Source organism: Malania oleifera, chromosome 6 (assembly GCF_029873635.1).
Source record: "Malania oleifera isolate guangnan ecotype guangnan chromosome 6, ASM2987363v1, whole genome shotgun sequence".
Classification (NCBI taxonomy): Eukaryota; Viridiplantae; Streptophyta; class Magnoliopsida; order Santalales; family Ximeniaceae; genus Malania; species Malania oleifera.
The window spans coordinates 110,038,580-110,057,609 of NC_080422.1; the positions used below are offsets into that span (position 1 = coordinate 110,038,580).

A 19,030-nucleotide genomic window follows, 5' to 3' on the forward strand; every position below is an offset into this window, starting at 1 on the left:
CTAAGAACTATCCACTTATACTTTTAATCATTTAAAAATTTAATTGTTCAAAAAATAATTATGAAAAATTAAAATTTTTTTAAAATTGTAGAATTAAAAATGTGCAATATGAACATAGTGCAGGTTGAATCGATAACTTCTATTATTATTATTATTTAAAAAAAAAATTTAAGAACCTTTAACATTTTGGAATAAAATCTTGAGGAAAGGAAAGAAAAATATGAAAAAATCTATTTTTTTTTAATGTTTGGTTACCAAGAAAACAAGAAAGAAAACAAAAAATATAATTTTACACATCATTTATACTTAATTGTTAAAATTTTTTAATTATAATAAAATAAAAATTTATTTTTAATAATTTTTAATATGGAGAAAAAATATATTAAAAAGTGAATTTTCTTATTTTCTTTTCCTTTTTGTTGCTCAACCAAAATCAAAGAGTCGTAGCAGAAACAGGAAAAAAATTCATAAATGTTTCTTCAATGACTAAAAACTTATATTTAGAAAATAAAGAGCGCCGGCAGCCTGGAGTTTTCTCGATCTTAACCTGGTAAGTGCCGGACGCTTGGCGCTCAAGCCTTTCCCCAAAGGCTCACCCTCCACGTGTAAGAAACCCATAAGTCCACGTCTCTCGCCCAGTTATCAAGAAGAAACTTCCCTAAAACGTAGCCAACATTTCAAGCCTCCATTTCTCTCAGCAAGAAACCAAAACGAGAAGAAAAAGGAGGAAGAAGAAAGATCAGAGATGGCAAAGAAGGAGATGGAAGTGGTGAAAGGTGTGGACTTGCAGAGGTATATGGGAAGGTGGTATGAAATTGCTTCATTCCCATCAAGGTTTCAGCCCAAGAATGGGGTGAACACTAGGGCTACTTACACATTGAAGGAAGATGGCACTGTTCATGTCCTCAATGAGACTTGGAGTGATGGGAAAAGGGGTGCCATAGAGGGAACTGCTTACAAGGCTGACCCTAAGAGTGATGAGGCCAAGCTGAAAGTGAAATTCTATGTTCCTCCATTCTTACCCATCATTCCTGTCGTTGGGGATTACTGGATTTTGTTCCTCGATGATGATTACCACTATGCTTTGATTGGCCAGCCTACCAGGAAGTATCTCTGGGTGTGTTTTCATTATTCTGTTCTTTTTTTTTTTTACCTTTCCATGCCATTTTTTGAGTCTTCTGCTTTTTCTCTGTGTGTGTGTTTGTACATGTTTTGTTTTTGTATTTCACCATCTGGGGTTTTTTTTTAATCATGGTTCCTTACTTATTTTCTGTTTGAGGTTTGTGTGTTTGTGTGTATGTGTGTGTGTGCATTCTCCGCACTGAGCAGAATTTGTTCTTCTGCTCATGATTCTCAAAGTGGGTTTTCATTAATATATACATTACAGCTGAGATTGGTGGGAGCTCTCTCTCTCTCTTAACTGGATTTTGTTCCTCGATGATGATTACCAATATGCTTTGATTGGCCAGCCTACCAGGAAGTATCTCTGGGTGTGTCATTATTCTGTTCTTGTTCTTACCTTTCCATGCCATTTTTTGAGTCTTCTGCTTTGTGTGTGTGTGTGTACATGTTTTGTTTTTGTATTCACCACGTGGGTTTTTGTTTAATCATGATTCCTTATTTTCTGTTTGGGGCTTGTGTGTTTGTGTGTGTGTATTCTCTGCACTGAGCAGAATTTGTTCTGCTCTGATTCTCAAAGTGGGTTTTCATTAATATATGCATTACAGCTGAGATTGATGGGATCTCTCTCTCTCTCTTAACGCCCCATGTTTTGAGTCGTGTGTGTATGAGAGAAAGAGAGAGAGAGTTCTTGTGTGTGTGTGTGTATTCTCTGCACTGAGCAGAGTTTGTTATTCTGCTCATGATTCTCAAAGTGGGTTTTTGATCAATCTACATTACAGCTGAGATTGGTGGTCTGTGTATGTCATGCAAAATCTATCTTGAACAGTGAATACCTTGGAAACGTTAGTAATAGGCAGAGAAGATAAGGATTGGCGGGCTTTTAATTTGTCTATACTTTGTAAAATTTTGCTTGGGATATACTAAGGCCAATGGTTCTTCCCAACTCAAATTCCTCTAATTTTTAGCACAATTCTATATTAGTTTCTGCTATCTTTTCAATAAAGTTCTTCAATGATTAAAATTTCTGTGGCTATGCTTCCTTGCAGATACTGTGCAGGCAGACCCATCTGGATGATGAAATCTACAATCAACTGGTTCAAAAGGCCAAAGACGAGGGCTATGATGTGAGCAAGCTCCACAAGACACCACAGACTGATCCTCCACCAGAGGAGGAAGGCCCCAAAGACACAAAAGGCATATGGTGGTTTAAGTCCATTCTGGGGAAGTAGGAGGCATTGCATGATCATATAGTTAAAGCGGGCATTACATACACAATAAAATGCCCAAAACCTTATTAAAGAGAGTGATGTATCATTATTTTATTATAAGCTTATTTGGTATTGTGCTGTAAATTAAGAGTGCATGTATTGGATATGAAGTTTCTTTGAATCCTTGTGGCATGTTGTTCATTCATTTGCTGGTGTGAACTCGTGAACATTTGCTTGCTTTGGTGTGAAGTTTGGCACATGGGTGATTTTCAGTGAGTGTTGAGTTTTGTTTTTGCTTGTTGGAAATTGAAATTGAAATTGAAATGAAACTTAGGTATTAAGCATTCAAGGGTGTAGGGGGACCCCTTTGGGCTGGACCGTATCCTTGGTTGATGTTGGTCGGATGGGGATGTTTCCTTACTCTCTTGAAGTTTTGGGTTGCCCTAATGTGGTCCAGAGCCAAACTGGTGACACATTTCTTGCCTGCATTTTGTTTTCAACCAATGTTATATATGGATAGATATGTTGCATGTTGTATAAGGACAATTAAGATGATTTGGACAAGATGAGGTAGGGACAATTAAGATGATTTCGAGGAAGGTCGAAATAATCAGTGGTATGAGTGAGTTAGGGTTGGTATGGTATGAGTGGACGATGGTAATCATTTAGATCGAGTTGCTTGGGATATAAACACATTTTAATTTTGGAAAGATGATGTGAAAATTGTATGAAATGGGAAAAAATATTTTTTATTTTTTTTATTTTTTGGCACTTGCTAAAAAGGTTGAGAAATTAAAAAATAAGGCAGAAATAAAATAAAATAAAATGAGAAATTGCAAGCCATATTTTGTTGACTCTTTTGTCCTTTTATGGTTAGATAATTGTTTTTAAGGGGATATAGTGAAGCTAGTCATAACTTAAGATCATATTAACTTCTATATTGAGGTAATTTTGCTTTATAAAGCCAAAAATCTTACTATGATGTAATAATAAAAGGGTAAAATTTAGGAACACACTTTTAATTTTTTGAAAATGACCCTTCATCCCCCGTATTTTGAAAAATAATTAAAAAAATCTTCTCAGGTTTAATTTTATTAACGAAATGAACCTTTCATTTGCTTTATATATATGTGAAAAAAAATTAATTTTAGCATAATAAAATTTTATATTTAAAATGAAACTTATTTTAAAAACTAAATTAAAAAATTTGGTTAATATAATGTCTTGAAAACTAACTGACTTGAAGACTAATTAATTCTCAAAATAATTGGTCAATGCAATGTTAGTTCTTCTGTGTAAAATATGAATGCTAAAGAGAAGAAAAAACTCAAATTTGTATTAACTGATCATTGTTTGAGACAATTTACTTGACTTTTCCTAATTTTATTTGAGTTGTTATATTATTAAATATGGTATTCAAGCAAATCGACTAATAGTTTGATCCAAACTAATTTTTTTAATTATATTTTATTTGTTAAAGATATATTTAGCCATTTAATTTCATGAAATGTATATAGCAAATATTTTGTAACAATATAATTATTTAAGATAACAGCATATGGGATTGTGCAAGGCGAAGAGCTGGTCTAAAGCCATAAACATGCTTTCTTGTTTTGATTCAAAAACTTCCTGAAAATAAAAAGGGTAGATGTTCCAATGAGATTATCATTCGCAGAACTAATATAAGCAGTGAAAGTAAGATTAATGAATGATGAAACTGATTCAGATATCAACCTGAGCAGCCAATATCGGCTTCGAGTTTTCAACTAGGTGATCGTGGGCTTGTTGAAGTTGTTCTTGCGTCTAAGCTCTTCTTGTTGTCTATGGCCACACTCAGACAGTTGTTGCAAAATTCCCCTGTAGTAATTATGCTTTGAACAATCAAATGGCTAATTTAGACAACTTTTCATCAGTCCAACCAGTAATTTTTAATAAAATTAATTGTTGTTCCAGGGCCTGGGATTGAAACCGAGTAAGGGATTGAAGACCTTGGAGGGCTGTGGATTGCCCATCTAGAAGTTCTCTTTGCCTGTCTAAAGAAATTCCTGCCTGCCATGTTCCCAACATCATCAGCCCTGTTCTGCAGATTTTCCATCTTCATAGACATGGCATCACTAACTTTACTGATCTCCTCTTCAATTTGAACAGCCTCGTTCCTCAAGCTATCGAAGTTATAGATTCGTGAACTTGATTTGAACTCTTTAATAGATACTCTGACCTCTCCTCTCGGCTGACTTCTTATGTTCATTCACCAGCCTCTCAGTTTCATGCTTAAAAGCATTAGTCCTGCAACAATCCAATCGAAATAAAAATTACCATTTGGTCTTAGAACAAAAAGCACATGAAAATGTCCTAATTCTAAGTGAGAAGAAGAAGAAGAAGACGAAAGGTGGCACTCACTGCAACTGGTGGCACATGGAGTTCGTTTCGAGATAGAATTCAAGATATATAGATCCTACGTTCATCTTCATCCAGTTTTGCAAGACATCTTTTCATGGTGGTTTTTGCGTCACAAGAAGGAAAAGGGGGCCTCCCAGAGTCCTTTTGAAAGCAATCACTGAGATGCCAAGCAAGTTTAGAGCGCTTCTCCTCAGCAGCGATAATTTCAGCACACCCGGCAAAGAGATTCCGACGAGCATTCTGCCAACAAGAGTTTGAGGCAGCCAACTTCTGTCCAGCATTCTCAACCAGTTTGATTCCTTTGCGGTCATTGAGACCTTCCATGGAGAATTCCGCAACAGAACCTTTCAACATATCATTAGCCCCGGAAGGATTTTCAGGGTAGAGTATTGGAACCAACTCCATGACTGGCAATTTTGAAAAAACAGCAGCAGAAATAACAAGAACAAACGACCCATATCCATATAGGAGTTTAATTTTTTTGACCGTTCGTCTAGTTTCCTGAATCCACCACCGATTCTGCGAAACCTGCATTACACAACTTCATGATTAAGAAAAAAAATAAATTTGAAACTTCAAGTATCAGTTGAGCCACAACGATGGAGGATAACTATTCATATTTTTTATTAGCTTGCTCTATTATATTATATTATATTACAAAATTCTAGTCACACAATTCATGAAATTTTTAGTAAAACTTCAAAATAAACTATATAAAACATGTGAAAAAATAGCTTAATTTAAATGAGAGTCTTAAATCCTATAATAAAATGTTAATTTTAAAATGAAGCTTATTTTAAAAATAAAGTTAAAAAATGGTTAATTTTAAAATGAAACTTATTTTAAAAATAAAGTTAAAAAATGGTCAATATTATATCTTAAAAACTAATTGACTTGAAGACTAATTAATTCTCAAATTAATTTGTCTCTCCAGAACTAATTATAAAATGGGATGTTAGTTCTTCTGTGTACAAAATATGAATGCTAAAAGGGTAAAAAAAACTCAAATTTATATTAACTTATCGATGTTTGAAACAATTTACTTGACTTTTTTTTTTTTTTTTTAAATTTCATTTAAGTTGTTATGTTATTAAATATGGTATTCAAGTAAACCCTAAAAACAAGTTAAAAATCGACCAACCGTCTTATCCAAACTAAGTTTTTTAAGCTATATTTTATTTGTTAAAGATATATATATTTAGCCATTTAATTTCATAAAATGTATGTAGCAGAAATTTTGTAACAATATAATTATTAAAGTATTTTTTTTAAATTATTTATATTATATATTTTCATAAATTTTAATTTTTTAAAATAATAATTCAATTATATTGTCATACTTATGTCAGTTTGACCCAACATATTTTTTAGGTGACTTATAAGTTTAATTTTCAAAATATGTTATATGATTGTAACTTTTTTATTTGTTGGCTTTTAATTCGTAGTCTTCAAATTTTTTATTATTATCATTATATTTATTAATTATAATTTAATCCAAGAACAAAAAATAAACATCCTTTAAATTAATTTTAATTTTTGATTTAAAATTATTAGCAAAAAGTCTTGGCAATTTTTAATTGTTATTTTAGGTATTTAATTCTTGTGTTTAGTTTCTATTTTCACAATTTTTGACAGGGATCCATTTATTTGTAGAAATTATTTCCCATTTTTCATTTTAAATTTTCTTACGAATTACGAGGTTTCATCTTTTTAAAAAAAAAAAATTCAAATTTTGAACTAAAAATGTTAATAAATTTTGTTTTGTTGTGCAGAACAATTTCTTTATTTCTAAATTTCAAAATAATTATAAAGCAAACAACTTATTTATTCAATTTTTCAATAATTATATATCAAGAACGTGAATTTTGAGATTTAAATAGAATTTATATAAATTTTTTTTTTAAAAAAAAAACATATTTTGTCTAAGTCAAGTAAATTTAAATCTAAAATTCAAATTTAAGCCCTTAAACACATGATAAGAAATAACAAAAAACCAAAAAGGTGATAAAAAATATTTTGACAACTTTTCTACAATAAAAAATTAATGAACAAAGTGACATTTTCATAATTATTTTAAGAAAAGTGAGAATAAGTTTCGCTTTACACAAGCATATGTATTTCTTTCAAAATATCATTTATTTGTATTTCTTTCAAAATAGAAATAAAAACTATTTTCTCCAACTAAATGCCAAAGGCCTTGTTATTTTAGAAAACAAATCATATGTAAAATCAAAATTTTATTCATTTATTTGAAAATTTTCTCATTTTCTTGGCAACCAAACATGACAAAAATAAAATCTATCATTTTTTTTTTTTTTTAATGAGGAATTTCTACCAAGGTCAAATTAGTTTTAGCGTCATCCAATCTCAACCAATGGACGACAACAACCTCTTCAAACTTCAGAAAATCTATCTCTAATGAACTCAAAAATCAGAACTAGAGCAAACTAGATGAGCGGCCTTCGTTGGGAACCTAGAGAACATATGTAAATCCCAAATCAACCAGCCAACATTTTCAAGATTCTGATTACAAAGTTCGAACCCACTCTACCACTTTTTAAGTCCCTCAAAATGGAGAGGAAATGAAATGAATGGATTAAAGAAGATGCAAAATACCCGAAAATCAGTAACAGAAAGAAAGGAGAAATCTCACATAACATCTCCACATTAAGTAACGTGACCATGCCTGCCATAAGAAGCATATTCCTATTATAATACCAAGGAAAACACTGCTATATCAGCTGATTCCCTTTCCTTCTTTGATCCACAAAACATAAAAGAAGAAAAAGCCATAAGAGAATTCTGCCAAACAACAACTGATAAATCATTTATAAACAGATTACAATCACCTTTTCATAATCCATATATCTTCCAACACTAGAATTTGCATAATAAATGCCATAATGGATTGGCCCTCCTTTGTAAAGCTTATAATATAGTACAGCATTGATTGGTTTTTTTCGCCTGCTTGTAGAACATCTGTTTCCCAAAAAATAAACAGAAAATGGTTACTGAGCAAGCTGAAAAGAGTCCCAACTCCATGACAAATATTCCAGCACTAACACAAAATAACTATGTTTCAATGTAAAAAGTGAACTTGTTCCCAACAGAGCTAAAAATGGCACTTCTACAAAAGACAAGACAAAGGACATAATGAAGATGGTTTGGACACTAGCAATATGTGGATGAGATTATGCACCTGTAGATTTTTGTTTAGCAGCAGCAGAAAGTGAGGAAATCTAGAAAAAACTCTGATCGAGGTCACAAGAAAGAACTGATGGCTTGCCAACTTCCAGATAAAATAACACATAAAAATATGGATAGTCAAGAACTGCAAGCAATTCAAGATGTTTTATTATTGGGCATGATTAAGGTTCAAACCTATAGAGTGTTGCAAGGTTGGGAAAATATCCTTCATCGTACTTGGACATTCCTTCTGGCACAATATTTGGTACCTTGGAGGAGGAAGGGGGTGGGGAAGAAGGTGGTGGCGGTGGGGAAGGAGGTTGAAAAGGAAAAAAAGGAACCATCTCTCCAGAGGGAGAAAGGCTTGACCTCATTATATATATTTCCAATCTCCCAGCTTATTTTATGCCTTCTTTTCCTATTCCATGTAAAGTGGAGAATATGTTGGAGAATATTAAGAAAAGATTCTTTCAGATGGCAGTATGATACAGAGGAAGCTTTCAAATTCTATTTAGTAAAAACAGGAGAGGTGAAACAATCACTCTTCCAATGGGGTTGTAGATCAAAAGCCTAACACATTCCAACAAGCTCTTTTGGGCAACTGGCATTAAAGGTTAATGGTGGAGATGGATCAGATTTAGAGGAAGCTATTGGAGGTTAAATACAACTTGGAGCATAATGGTGGATCACTAAGGAGACTAGAGTTGCACACAGTGAAAAGTTTGTTTCTTCCATAAAGCGGTCACTACTTCAACTCAAGTTATCAAGTCAAATTCTCCCACAACTCAAAATGCGATCAATTTTATCAAAACACTTTGCATACATACTCTATAACCAACAATAACAAACAAATATTTTTATCCATCCTAGCAGCCATACAAAACAAAATCTTGGACATTTGTACATTCCCAAAGTCTAAAAAATCAATAATAATAAAAAAAAAAAGCAAGGTAGTACAAGCAAAAAAATGGGTAGCATGCCTCACAAAATCTAAAAAACCAGTCAGAGATGGACGTGGACAACAAAAATTACGAAAAAAATCCTCAAGGAGATATTGGTGCAGTCAATTAGTCATTAAATGTTGTGAAAATGATAAGCACATAATTCAAAGCTTTCTACAACACAAGTTTAGTTAAAAAAAATCCTAAAATATAAATGAAATACTCAGGTAGTAAAGAAAGTTGGTGGTGGGATCAAATCCAAAAAACTAGAAAGACAAAAAGAAACTAGTATAAAACATGGCAAAGTTGTAGAAAATAAGAAAACTTTGACCAGTGTAAAGAGGTAAGGAAAAAAATGCAAAAAAAAGTCATTAGTGAAGCTAAACATAGAACTTATGATACTTTATATGCTAGACCAAATACAGGAGGAGGAGAAAGGGACATTTATAAACTTGCTGAAGCTAGTGAAGGAAAATGCAAAGATTTATGTAATGTAAAATGCATAAAGGAGGAGAATGATAATATCTTATCTAAAGAAGAAGACAAAAGAAAGATGGTGAAGATACTTTGATAGGTTGTTTAGTGCAAACTAGACTAAAAGCAAGAATTTGGAAGTAACAAATGAGAAAAAGACTAAAAATCAAAGATTTATTCGCAAAATTAGAGTGAGTCCTTGAAGTTAGGATGATGTTAAAAAAGATGAAAAGTGGGAAATCTATAGGACCATATAACATACCCATTGAAGTTTGGAAATGTTTAGAGGATGAAGGAACTAATATAGTCAACTAATCTACACAACACTACTATAAAAAAAAAAAATGCTGGAGGAATGGAGGAAAAACACGTTAATAAGTTTATACAAAAACAAAGTCGATATTCAAAATTGTAATAACTATCGCAAAATTAAGATTGTGTTATATGATGAAACTATGGCATATGGGAAAGGGTAATTGAAAAAAGAATAAGACTAGAAACGAAGGTTTTAGAGAATCAATTTGATTTTATGCTTGGGAGATCAACAACAAAAGCTATTTATATTTTAAGAAGATTAATGAAAAAGTTTAAGGAAAAGAAGAAGGACTAGCATATGATTTTTATTAACTTAAAGAAAGCCTATGATAGAGTACATAGGGAATTTCTTTGGTGGGTTTAAGAAAAGACAGGAGTATGCAATAAATATACTGAGGTCATTAAGGATATGTATGATAGTATAATGACTAGCATTAGGACTGTAGGAGGAGAATCTAAAGATTTTCGAATCACAATAGGTGTACATCTAAGTTAGAACCTTGGAGAACCGCTTTAGATTCTAAAAGTTTTAGGAAGTGTATAAATAAAAAAGAATATATGAAATATAATTTCAGCAACATAAGGAATATTGGAAAGAAGATTAAACTTGATAATCAAAAGATTAATAGCACTAGTAGATCTCAATATCTTGGATCTAACTAATTAAGCAAGTGGAAGGAGAAATTTAAAAGGATGTAATGCATAAAGTTAAAGTAGGCTGCATAAAATGGAGGAGTTCGTTAGGCATGTCATGTGACAATAAAATACCCTTAGAATTAAAAGAAAAGTTCCATAAGACTGCTATAAGGTCAGCTACACTTTATGGTTCAGAATATTGGGCAACTAAGAAACAACACATATAAAAAGTAAAAGTTGCAAAATGTGAATGTTAAGGTGAATGAGTGGTATAATATTAAAAAATAAATTAAGGAAGACGCATATATACGTAATAACTTAAGCATAGCACCAGTCAAAGACAAAATATAGGAGAAACAGCTGAGATGGTTTGGGTATTTGAAACGTAGGCCTAGTGGCGCACCCTGTGAGGAGGAGTGGGTTAATTGTTTCTAGAATGAGGTAAACCTAAAATAACTTGGAATGCCCTCGATTAGGTGAACTGGCAGAAAAAAGATTCATATAGCCAACCCAACCTAGTGGGAATTAAGTTAAGGCTTGTTGTTGTAGTAATATAAATGAAAGACTTCACATTTTTGGTAGAGAATTGTTTTCCCATAAAAGTGAATAAGTTTGACAAAGGTGAATTTTTGAAAGAACATCGACTACATGCAATAATCACTACAAAACAGCGATAAAATCATAAACTAGGAAGTGAACAAACGTGAGGTGCAACTAAAACTTAACATAAATTCTTATAAAATGAAATCAATATGGGATTGGAAAAGGACAAGCTTATTATAAGAGCTGCTAATGAAAGATCTGCAGAAAGCCAGAAAAAATGGTACAAAATAAGAATCTACATCTGAAAGTGGTTTGTATGCTAAAGTTAATTCCTGCTAGTCAATTATAAACCACCACTACAATGAAAACAGTTTTTGAGACAATTCAAATAATTCTCATTTTTTGGTGACTCTTTTTCAACCTCTCAGTGGACTTATGTTTCTCGTGTTTCAAAGGGGAGTGCTTCACCAATCCTCAGTGTGATTGGAAGTTTCGCTATGCTGATGTTATTTTTTATCTTTTCTTCTTCATTTGTTCTTTCAGGAGGATGCCTGTCCTTCTGCACATGTTCAATTTTCTACCTCTCTTCAGTACATCCTTCTTTTACAAAAATAATTATGAAACATTATCTTTTACAGATTTTAAGGACACATTCATACCCCCTAAAATCTAACACAATATATTAGATGAAAATTTTGAATTAACACAATTATGCTGGTCAGATTGCTTTAGATGAAATATAAAAACAGTGACCAAAACTGGCATACTAAGTTCGAGCTAAGGGCAGTTGGTGACCAAAACTTGTCCGACATGATTTTAGTAAAAGTGATTTGACTGTAATGACACTCTAAGTCTAAGTTTGAACTAAGGGCAGTTTTATACTTTATACTATAAATTATAAATAAATGACCTCTTTTCTAGCTCCCCCTGGAGATGAGATTCTCTAAATAATATGATGGACATTAACATAAAAACATAATGGACTGGTTTTTCACCTCATAATTTTATTGGCATCAAAACAAACAAAAGAGGGCATGAATATCGATTTCAATGACAACAGTCAAGATTTGGCTGCAAAATCCTAAAAGAAATGACAACAAAAAGCAAACACCAACCCCCTTCCTCCCCCCCTCCCCCCAAAAAAAGAAAAAAGAAACAGAAAATTTAAGGTAAAAAATAAGTTTAATTTTCCTACACAGACAGGTCAATAAGACAGTCACTTTGTGCCATTTGTACTACCTGTGATGCTGAACTGAGATCTGAACTCTTCTCAACTAAACTGTCCAGCTTCTCACCTCGTGCAAGCACGCTATCAATGGTTTTATGCTGTATTGAAGAGAGAAACTCATCAGAACAAAAGGAATAAAAGGAAAACAGACAGATACTTTCATCATGCATCTGCAAGTTCTAGATATAATAGTTCATCCCAGCACCCATTAGCAGGAAAAATGGTCGTGAACATAAAAAATATACAAATAATTAAAAAAAAATTCCCATAAAAAATTCTAATATATTACAAAAATTTGAAAAAGGGTTAGCATAAAGCTGCTAAAATTGAATTTGCCCAAACCAAGCCTATTTTCAACTAGGTATGGCACAGTGATCCTCCCCACAATTCTTCAAGGAAATAGAATATCTAACTCATAAAAGCCAATACAAAATCCAAACAGAAATTGAAATCTTACATCTGCACAGGCATAAAAAGCAATTAATTTTTTTGAAGTTATAAATAACAATTAAATTGGGAAATGTTCAATACTAGTTGAAAGTACTTTTTGGTACTGAAAGCAATCTACACTACTTCTAAAAAGAAAAAAAAATGTGGGCAAAGACAAAGAAAGAAACTCGTTTCGACACACTGGTCAAACTGTCGTCATGTGTTTGCAATGTTTCCATCTCTGCAGGTCTTTACAAGACAAGTTTTTACTTGCATGTTTCCTCTCCCTGAATTGGTTACCTGCAAGGGACAATCTTTCCCCATTTCCCATCAAACTTTAACCACTTGAAATCTGTCTCCGAAACTCATCCAAAATGCCCTTTCCCATCAACCATTTTACCAATTAAGTTCTCCCTCCAAAACCCATCCAAAAGGTCCCGGCCCTCCCTCTCTCTAGGAAGAGGAAGTGTGATGACAGCAAAAATTCAGGTGGCTGCAGAGTGCAGACTGAGAAACCCAGGTATTTCGATTACAATCAGTGGAAAGAAAAGCTCTCTCTCTCTCTCTCTCTCACACACACACACACACACACACACACACACATGTTTAAATCTTTTATCATTAATTGCTTCATATTTATCTATACTATGCTTTGTTTTATAGGTGCAATTCTTGGTTGTTCTCTCTCCCAAGCTACCCAAATATGCAAACTGAAGAAGGGTATTCTCTTGGCATTTGCACAACCGGAAATCATGGGTGATATTTAAGCACCCTGATTTTATTTTTTTCATCGTCCTATTTAATTCATAATCACTAATTTATATTAGTGCCCATTGTGTGCTGATTATCTTTCCTTCTTAAGTTTTTTGCTCTTTTTTTTTTCCCAATATTTCACAATAATGAAGTACCAAAGCTTGTTGCTAAAAACATTGCTTTGTTCTTAGTTTGCGAAATTTCTTTTGTTGTTGCATGGTTGTTCACCTTATCCGTGGTTTAATCATAAAGGTTTTTGATATAGTTGGGTAGGCAGTCTGTTAGAATGTACGCAACACAACAAATTTGTTTTTGCCCCAAAGCATCAGAGACAAAAATGTGTGTGTTGCGTACGTGCACGTTTTGTGAATCTCTATATGTAAAAGCAAAGATAGTATAAATCATTTTGTGGACAACAATATCCTTTTCTTTGATAAGTAGGACAAAAATTCCAAAAGATAATAAGGTTCAACCAAATTTAGATAAGATTCTAGCATCATTCAAATAAACAATAAACCTAAATTTGTGAAAAATAACAATTGCTAATAAAATTATAAACCTAGAAGTACCTTACAGTTTTAAAAAAAAAAACAAATTGCATTGAAATATTATGTTTTTATTGAAATATTGGTTCTAAGCTTTTAAAAGGCATACATGATTGTTCATCATGACAGAAGAACTCGTCATCATTTAAGGTTCTTAAAAAAGTTAGGGATTGTTTGTTTGTCAACAGTAAGGTTGCTCCTTTATGATTGAATTATCACGGGTTCAACCGTTCAAGTACAATGAAACAGTATCTTTGTACGAAAGCAAGTAAGACTGCATACACTATGACGACCCTCTCCCTACCTCGCAAAACAGGGAGCCTTGTTGTGCGAGGATGCCCTTTCTATTTATATTGTTTTCTAGATTCCTTATATAAATCTTGCAAAATTGGAAAATAAGATGGTATTTTTGTAATTATTTGAAAATATAAAAATGAAAAGTGAATATTGTTTTCCACAACTAAACAGGCTGTCAGGCCCTTACGTTTTATAGAAGGTTTGAGCCACTAATTGCTTTAAGGCACTTTTTTAGCATTTGTCTTTAACCACATGCATAAGCTTATTCTATAAATCTTTTATTGTTGTGCTTAATTTATTAAAATTAGGTTTCACTTTCACAATCCACTAAAACAATTCTTCAACCACAGATAACCTTGCAAGTGCATAATAAAACTTTAAACATTTCTAATAAGAAAAATCATTATAATTTATTACTAGCTTATAGGTTTTTAGCAACAAAATATGTGTAACATTTCACATGCTACAAAACATAACATCCAAAATGGTCAGAAACAAAAAATATGTTTTATACAAGCATGACACGTATAGGCCCAAACCAGAACCCAAAGAAGGAACAAATCAAAATGGAACCTTAAATACAATTCACATAGATACACATACACATAAATTATAACAGTTATGACCTTTTTTATAAACAAAGAAATATATAACTCAATACTCACAAGGATAATTTTTGTCTCATCCAACTCTCTTTGAATTTTCAATAACTTATCAGCCTCTGCTGGGTCCTGCAAAAATAAAAAAAGAAAACAGAAAAGGGGGAAGTTATTAGCTTACAACTAATCGGCATTATTTTCAAATATTGGAATAGGCATACGAGTAACATAAAAACATTGAATAAAACTAAACAATACGCTGCCTCATCGCCAGCTGAGGCAATGTAGTGGGAAACAGCGATATACCTGAAATTTGGTCAGAGCTTCATTCAGATAGGGCCAAGGTTGAGTATTATCAGCTTGCACAGTCCTCCATGAATCACCAAAATTTTTTTGATACTCATCTAGAACCTAAAAAAATAAGCATAATTTGGCTTTCAATCACAATTTTTCATCACTTCATCAAAAGAAATCTCATTGACTTAAACGAACACAATCTTGCTATGCAAAAATATTTTCTGGCATCAAGGTACATTTAACAATCTCTTTTTAAAATTCAGGAACCAGTTTACTTGAATTCACAATGTTAACCAAGTCAAGCAGTCATCCAAGTCAACTCAAGTCATTATTCACTAAGAATAATATTTAAATCTTTTCAGGTAACTAAAACATGTGACGAAGTTATTTAAGTTGGTAACCTTTGCATTTCAAATTAAATGGCTTGTGTTAGCCAGTTTTCAACCCCTTCACGTTTCATCTCCTGACACCTCCGCAAGTATCTCCACCAAAGGATACCAAACTTCAGCATTATGATTAATGATGACAGTATGGTGACAAGAATGGTATTAAACACGAGCAGCAACATTGAGACAGTAATTTTTACTAGCCTTCTCAGGTTTGCTCAATATGCACTTCCAAATGTGGATAACCATCCCAACAACCTTGCCGTCCATATGCAACATGACCTGGTTATGCCCATGCATATGTTGTTAATCCTTCATATCTGTGTGACTAAATTCATTTTCTACACTAAATTTTTGTAAAAGTTCTATATCTAGTACATCCATAACACCAAATTACATACAGAATGATGAGATTGTGTAAAATGATTAAAATTCATATCAATGCATAATTTGCAACATATATTACGTAAATAATTTTGCATCGTTCAATAGACCAGCTATAACTACTAAAATAGCAGGTATTTCTATTCTAAGGAATGGCATGACCATTTAAACACTCCGGCCTGCATGTCTTAAGAAACAGCATTCACAGTCTCAAATAAATTAAAATACAGATATTTTCTTTTTGACAAGTTAATACAGGCAAAAATCTGCCCGGGTATATATATAATGAGGTGACTAAGGTCCAAGTAAATAAACTAGCACTAATTAGAGACTCTTCCACATTTGCGTCTTGTGATTTGTGAAGAGGCATAAAATGAGTTCTGAATCAAGAATTTACCTAGTTAAAAGTTAAAACACATCACCATGGCCTTGGCTTGTCCAATATTGCTTGGTAACTAGACTGAGGCAATCAATCATCGTTTAGTTCATGAGTTTGACCCATTTTGCCAAGAAATAAACACTGATGATCAAGTATTTTTGAAGTCAAAACGCAACATATTTAACTTGCATTTCTATGAGTCCTTATTGATTCATAAAGTAATAAATTAATAGCAAAGGTTGTTTGAACGTCATCACTATCATCAAGTGTTGCTTTCATACTTTGCTTTGGTTTGCAAGCCACATTGAAAAATGTTGGTGGTAGATGAAAATTCAAAGATATTGCTTGGCCAGATATGTTAAAAACACATTTCTTAGTCCAACATATTCACTCACCTGGTTGAGCAGGGAAAATGCACTTCGAACTGGATAGTGGTCATCCATAAATCCCAGCGCGCAAATACCATTTCTATTGTAAGAATGCACCTTGTATTCTGAAACAAAAAACAAACAGAACTTGTGTCATTTCAAAGACCACATAGAAGTAGATACAGGCAAAAAAATTATTTTCAGTGCACCAACCTAGTGCATCCTGCATGAAAGTGTAAAGAACATGGCACCAAGCATCTAATAGAATACAACAACTCATAACTCACCACATAAAGGGGCTTAACTGCCTCATCTAAAAAATGAGCAAATATAGCACATCAAAATCTAATCTAATGGGATCTTGGAATCGGAATTGGAGGCCCCAATTCAGAAGTTTCCATTTGGAAATTGTTATAATTGAGAGATTTGGAATCGGGTTCAAATTCTGTAGGACAGAAATGCAAGGTTTCGAACTTGACGGAATTCTAATTCTATACAACTGAAATTCCGAGTCAAATTTAATTTTTCAAAATCAAGACATAAATGATTCAGGTTCACAATCTTCGAAAAGCTGCAGCAAAGTGACCTATGCGATCCCTATTGATTCACGTACATGGGCTGAACAATAAACTTTCTAAGGCACTCAAATCTAAGCAAGCAATGAATATTTTTATAAAAAAAAACCTCAAAACCATAAAACAAAGTCATAAACAATTAAAAGAACCTTCCCGATCACATCATATTTGAGGAATAACTGCCTAAAACTTCGCTACGAATCAGTTCAGAAAAAACAGACCTCCCTAAATGCATAAAATCTCAAAGCCATTTTAGGTTTTCTTGATTGCCCTAGAAATTGAAGATTCTGTTGGTTGCTAAGAAAATGAACGGAAACGGATACAAAACAATTTAAACTGAAATTTCCAAGTAAATTGCATAATTCAGGTGAATTCTTCTCCTCAGGCAAGCAATCGATCGACAATTCAAGATCCAGGAAAGCAAAATTTGGAGGAAATCAGAAATTAGGAAACAGAAACTAAGAAGAAAAGGCAGAAAACGGAGAGGAGGACCTTCGTGCTGGACGGACTGGCGCTGGCCGGGAGGCGTTCGCTTGGCGACGGTACGACCGACGAAGACGATGAACTCCTTGACGCTGGACCTCTGGAAGTAGCCGAAATGGCTGACGTCCGCTGCGTTCGCCAGGATAATCGAGTCCGATACCCCGTTCGATCCCCCGTCCGGACTGCATTTCAGAACCATAAGCGCCGTGATCTTCATCTCTTCCCCCCCTCTCTCTACAATTCCCTCTCTCTCTGACTCTCTCTCTCCCTCTCTCTATATATTCTTCCCCTTCCACTCCCCCTGCAAATCTCTTCCTCTCTCTCTCTCTCCGGACCAAGGTGGGATTTGGATTCGTTTGCGTTTCGGGTCTGGCTATGGAGGTAGGCGGGGAATGCTGGGCGAAAATCTGCTGTGTCCATATTTTTTTCTGGTCGTTGCAACCGCTCCGCTGAAGCCAATCACGTGTGCCGACATGGTCTGCTGTGATCGGCGCGAAAGCCAGTGGGCCCCGGCCGGTATTTAGAGAGAGGGTGAGTTGGCGCACCGATGCTTACCATGAGCGTTCTCTAGAATCTCTATGGTTGGACCACGTAGAGCGTACCTTATAAGCAACTCCAAATGTTAAAAATAAATAAAAAAGTTAACCATCAAAGGACACGTGGCAGCACAAACAATGGCGCACCCAAAGATCATGGAACTCAATTTTTGGTTCCCTACAATTAATTATACAAAAAATTATATTGTGATTATAAGAATTATTTAAAAATATTAAAAAAGTGATTACATTTGAATTCAGTTTTGATTTTCCTTTTTCATAATTTTTTATTATTGATTTAGTTTCAGTTTTAACATTTACGAATCTGCTTACCCGAATGGAACCTATATATATATATATATATATATATATGTATGTATTTATAATATGTATTATTTATATTATATATTATTATATACAATATAAAGTATATCTCAAAGTTACAAAAAAGTATAATAATTTTTGAACGATCAACTTATATAAATAAAGTATAAATTCACATACTAAATCAAAACCCTAATAAAATATCACATTTTTCTTCAAAAAATTACTATGGTCTGAAATTCGGTTTGGATCAGATAACCGAACTGAATCATTGGTTAATCATACAATCGGTTAACTGAAAGATTTGGACTGACTCTAATTCATAAAATCATTAAACCAAAATCTTCGATTCGATTCGATTTAATTTCTAGATGTTCAGCTTAAGTAATTGAACCATGAACACCTCTAATAACCATAAATCAAATAATAAAATAAACTTTTTATGATTATATAATGAGGAATATGTAAGGAATAATTATTCTTAAATTTTACCACGAAAATATATATATATATATATATATATTTTCTCGTTTTATATTAAATGAAATAACATAAAGGAATAACTATTATCTACATTTTTAAAGTTTTCACTATTGTTGCAGCTAAAAATTGAACGACCTTC

The 19,030-nt window shown here is 33.1% G+C and overlaps 2 protein-coding genes and 1 pseudogene across 2 annotated transcripts; 1 reads left to right on the forward strand and 2 right to left on the reverse strand.

Annotated features, from left to right (window-relative positions):
• The first annotated feature begins 440 nt into the window (after positions 1-440).
• On the forward strand, positions 441-2,535 carry LOC131157502 (temperature-induced lipocalin-1). The gene is made up of 2 exons (XM_058111704.1): positions 441-1,117; positions 2,169-2,535. The coding sequence occupies exons 1-2, from the start codon at positions 746-748 to the stop codon at positions 2,349-2,351; spliced, it is 555 nt and encodes a 184-aa protein (XP_057967687.1). The 5' UTR covers positions 441-745; the 3' UTR covers positions 2,352-2,535.
• A 1,334-nt stretch (positions 2,536-3,869) lies between these two features.
• LOC131158766 (protein GAMETE EXPRESSED 1-like) lies at positions 3,870-5,264 on the reverse strand (annotated as a pseudogene).
• Positions 5,265-7,370: 2,106 nt separating this feature from the next.
• On the reverse strand, positions 7,371-17,949 carry LOC131157503 (VAMP-like protein YKT61). Its single transcript, XM_058111705.1, has 6 exons — positions 17,558-17,949; positions 16,518-16,615; positions 14,983-15,087; positions 14,743-14,808; positions 12,065-12,151; positions 7,371-7,709 (listed from the first exon to the last, which is right to left on the reverse strand). Exons 1-6 carry the CDS (start codon positions 17,763-17,765, stop codon positions 7,659-7,661), a joined length of 615 nt encoding a protein of 204 aa, XP_057967688.1. The 5' UTR covers positions 17,766-17,949; the 3' UTR covers positions 7,371-7,658.
• Between the last annotated feature and the right edge of the window lie 1,081 nt (positions 17,950-19,030).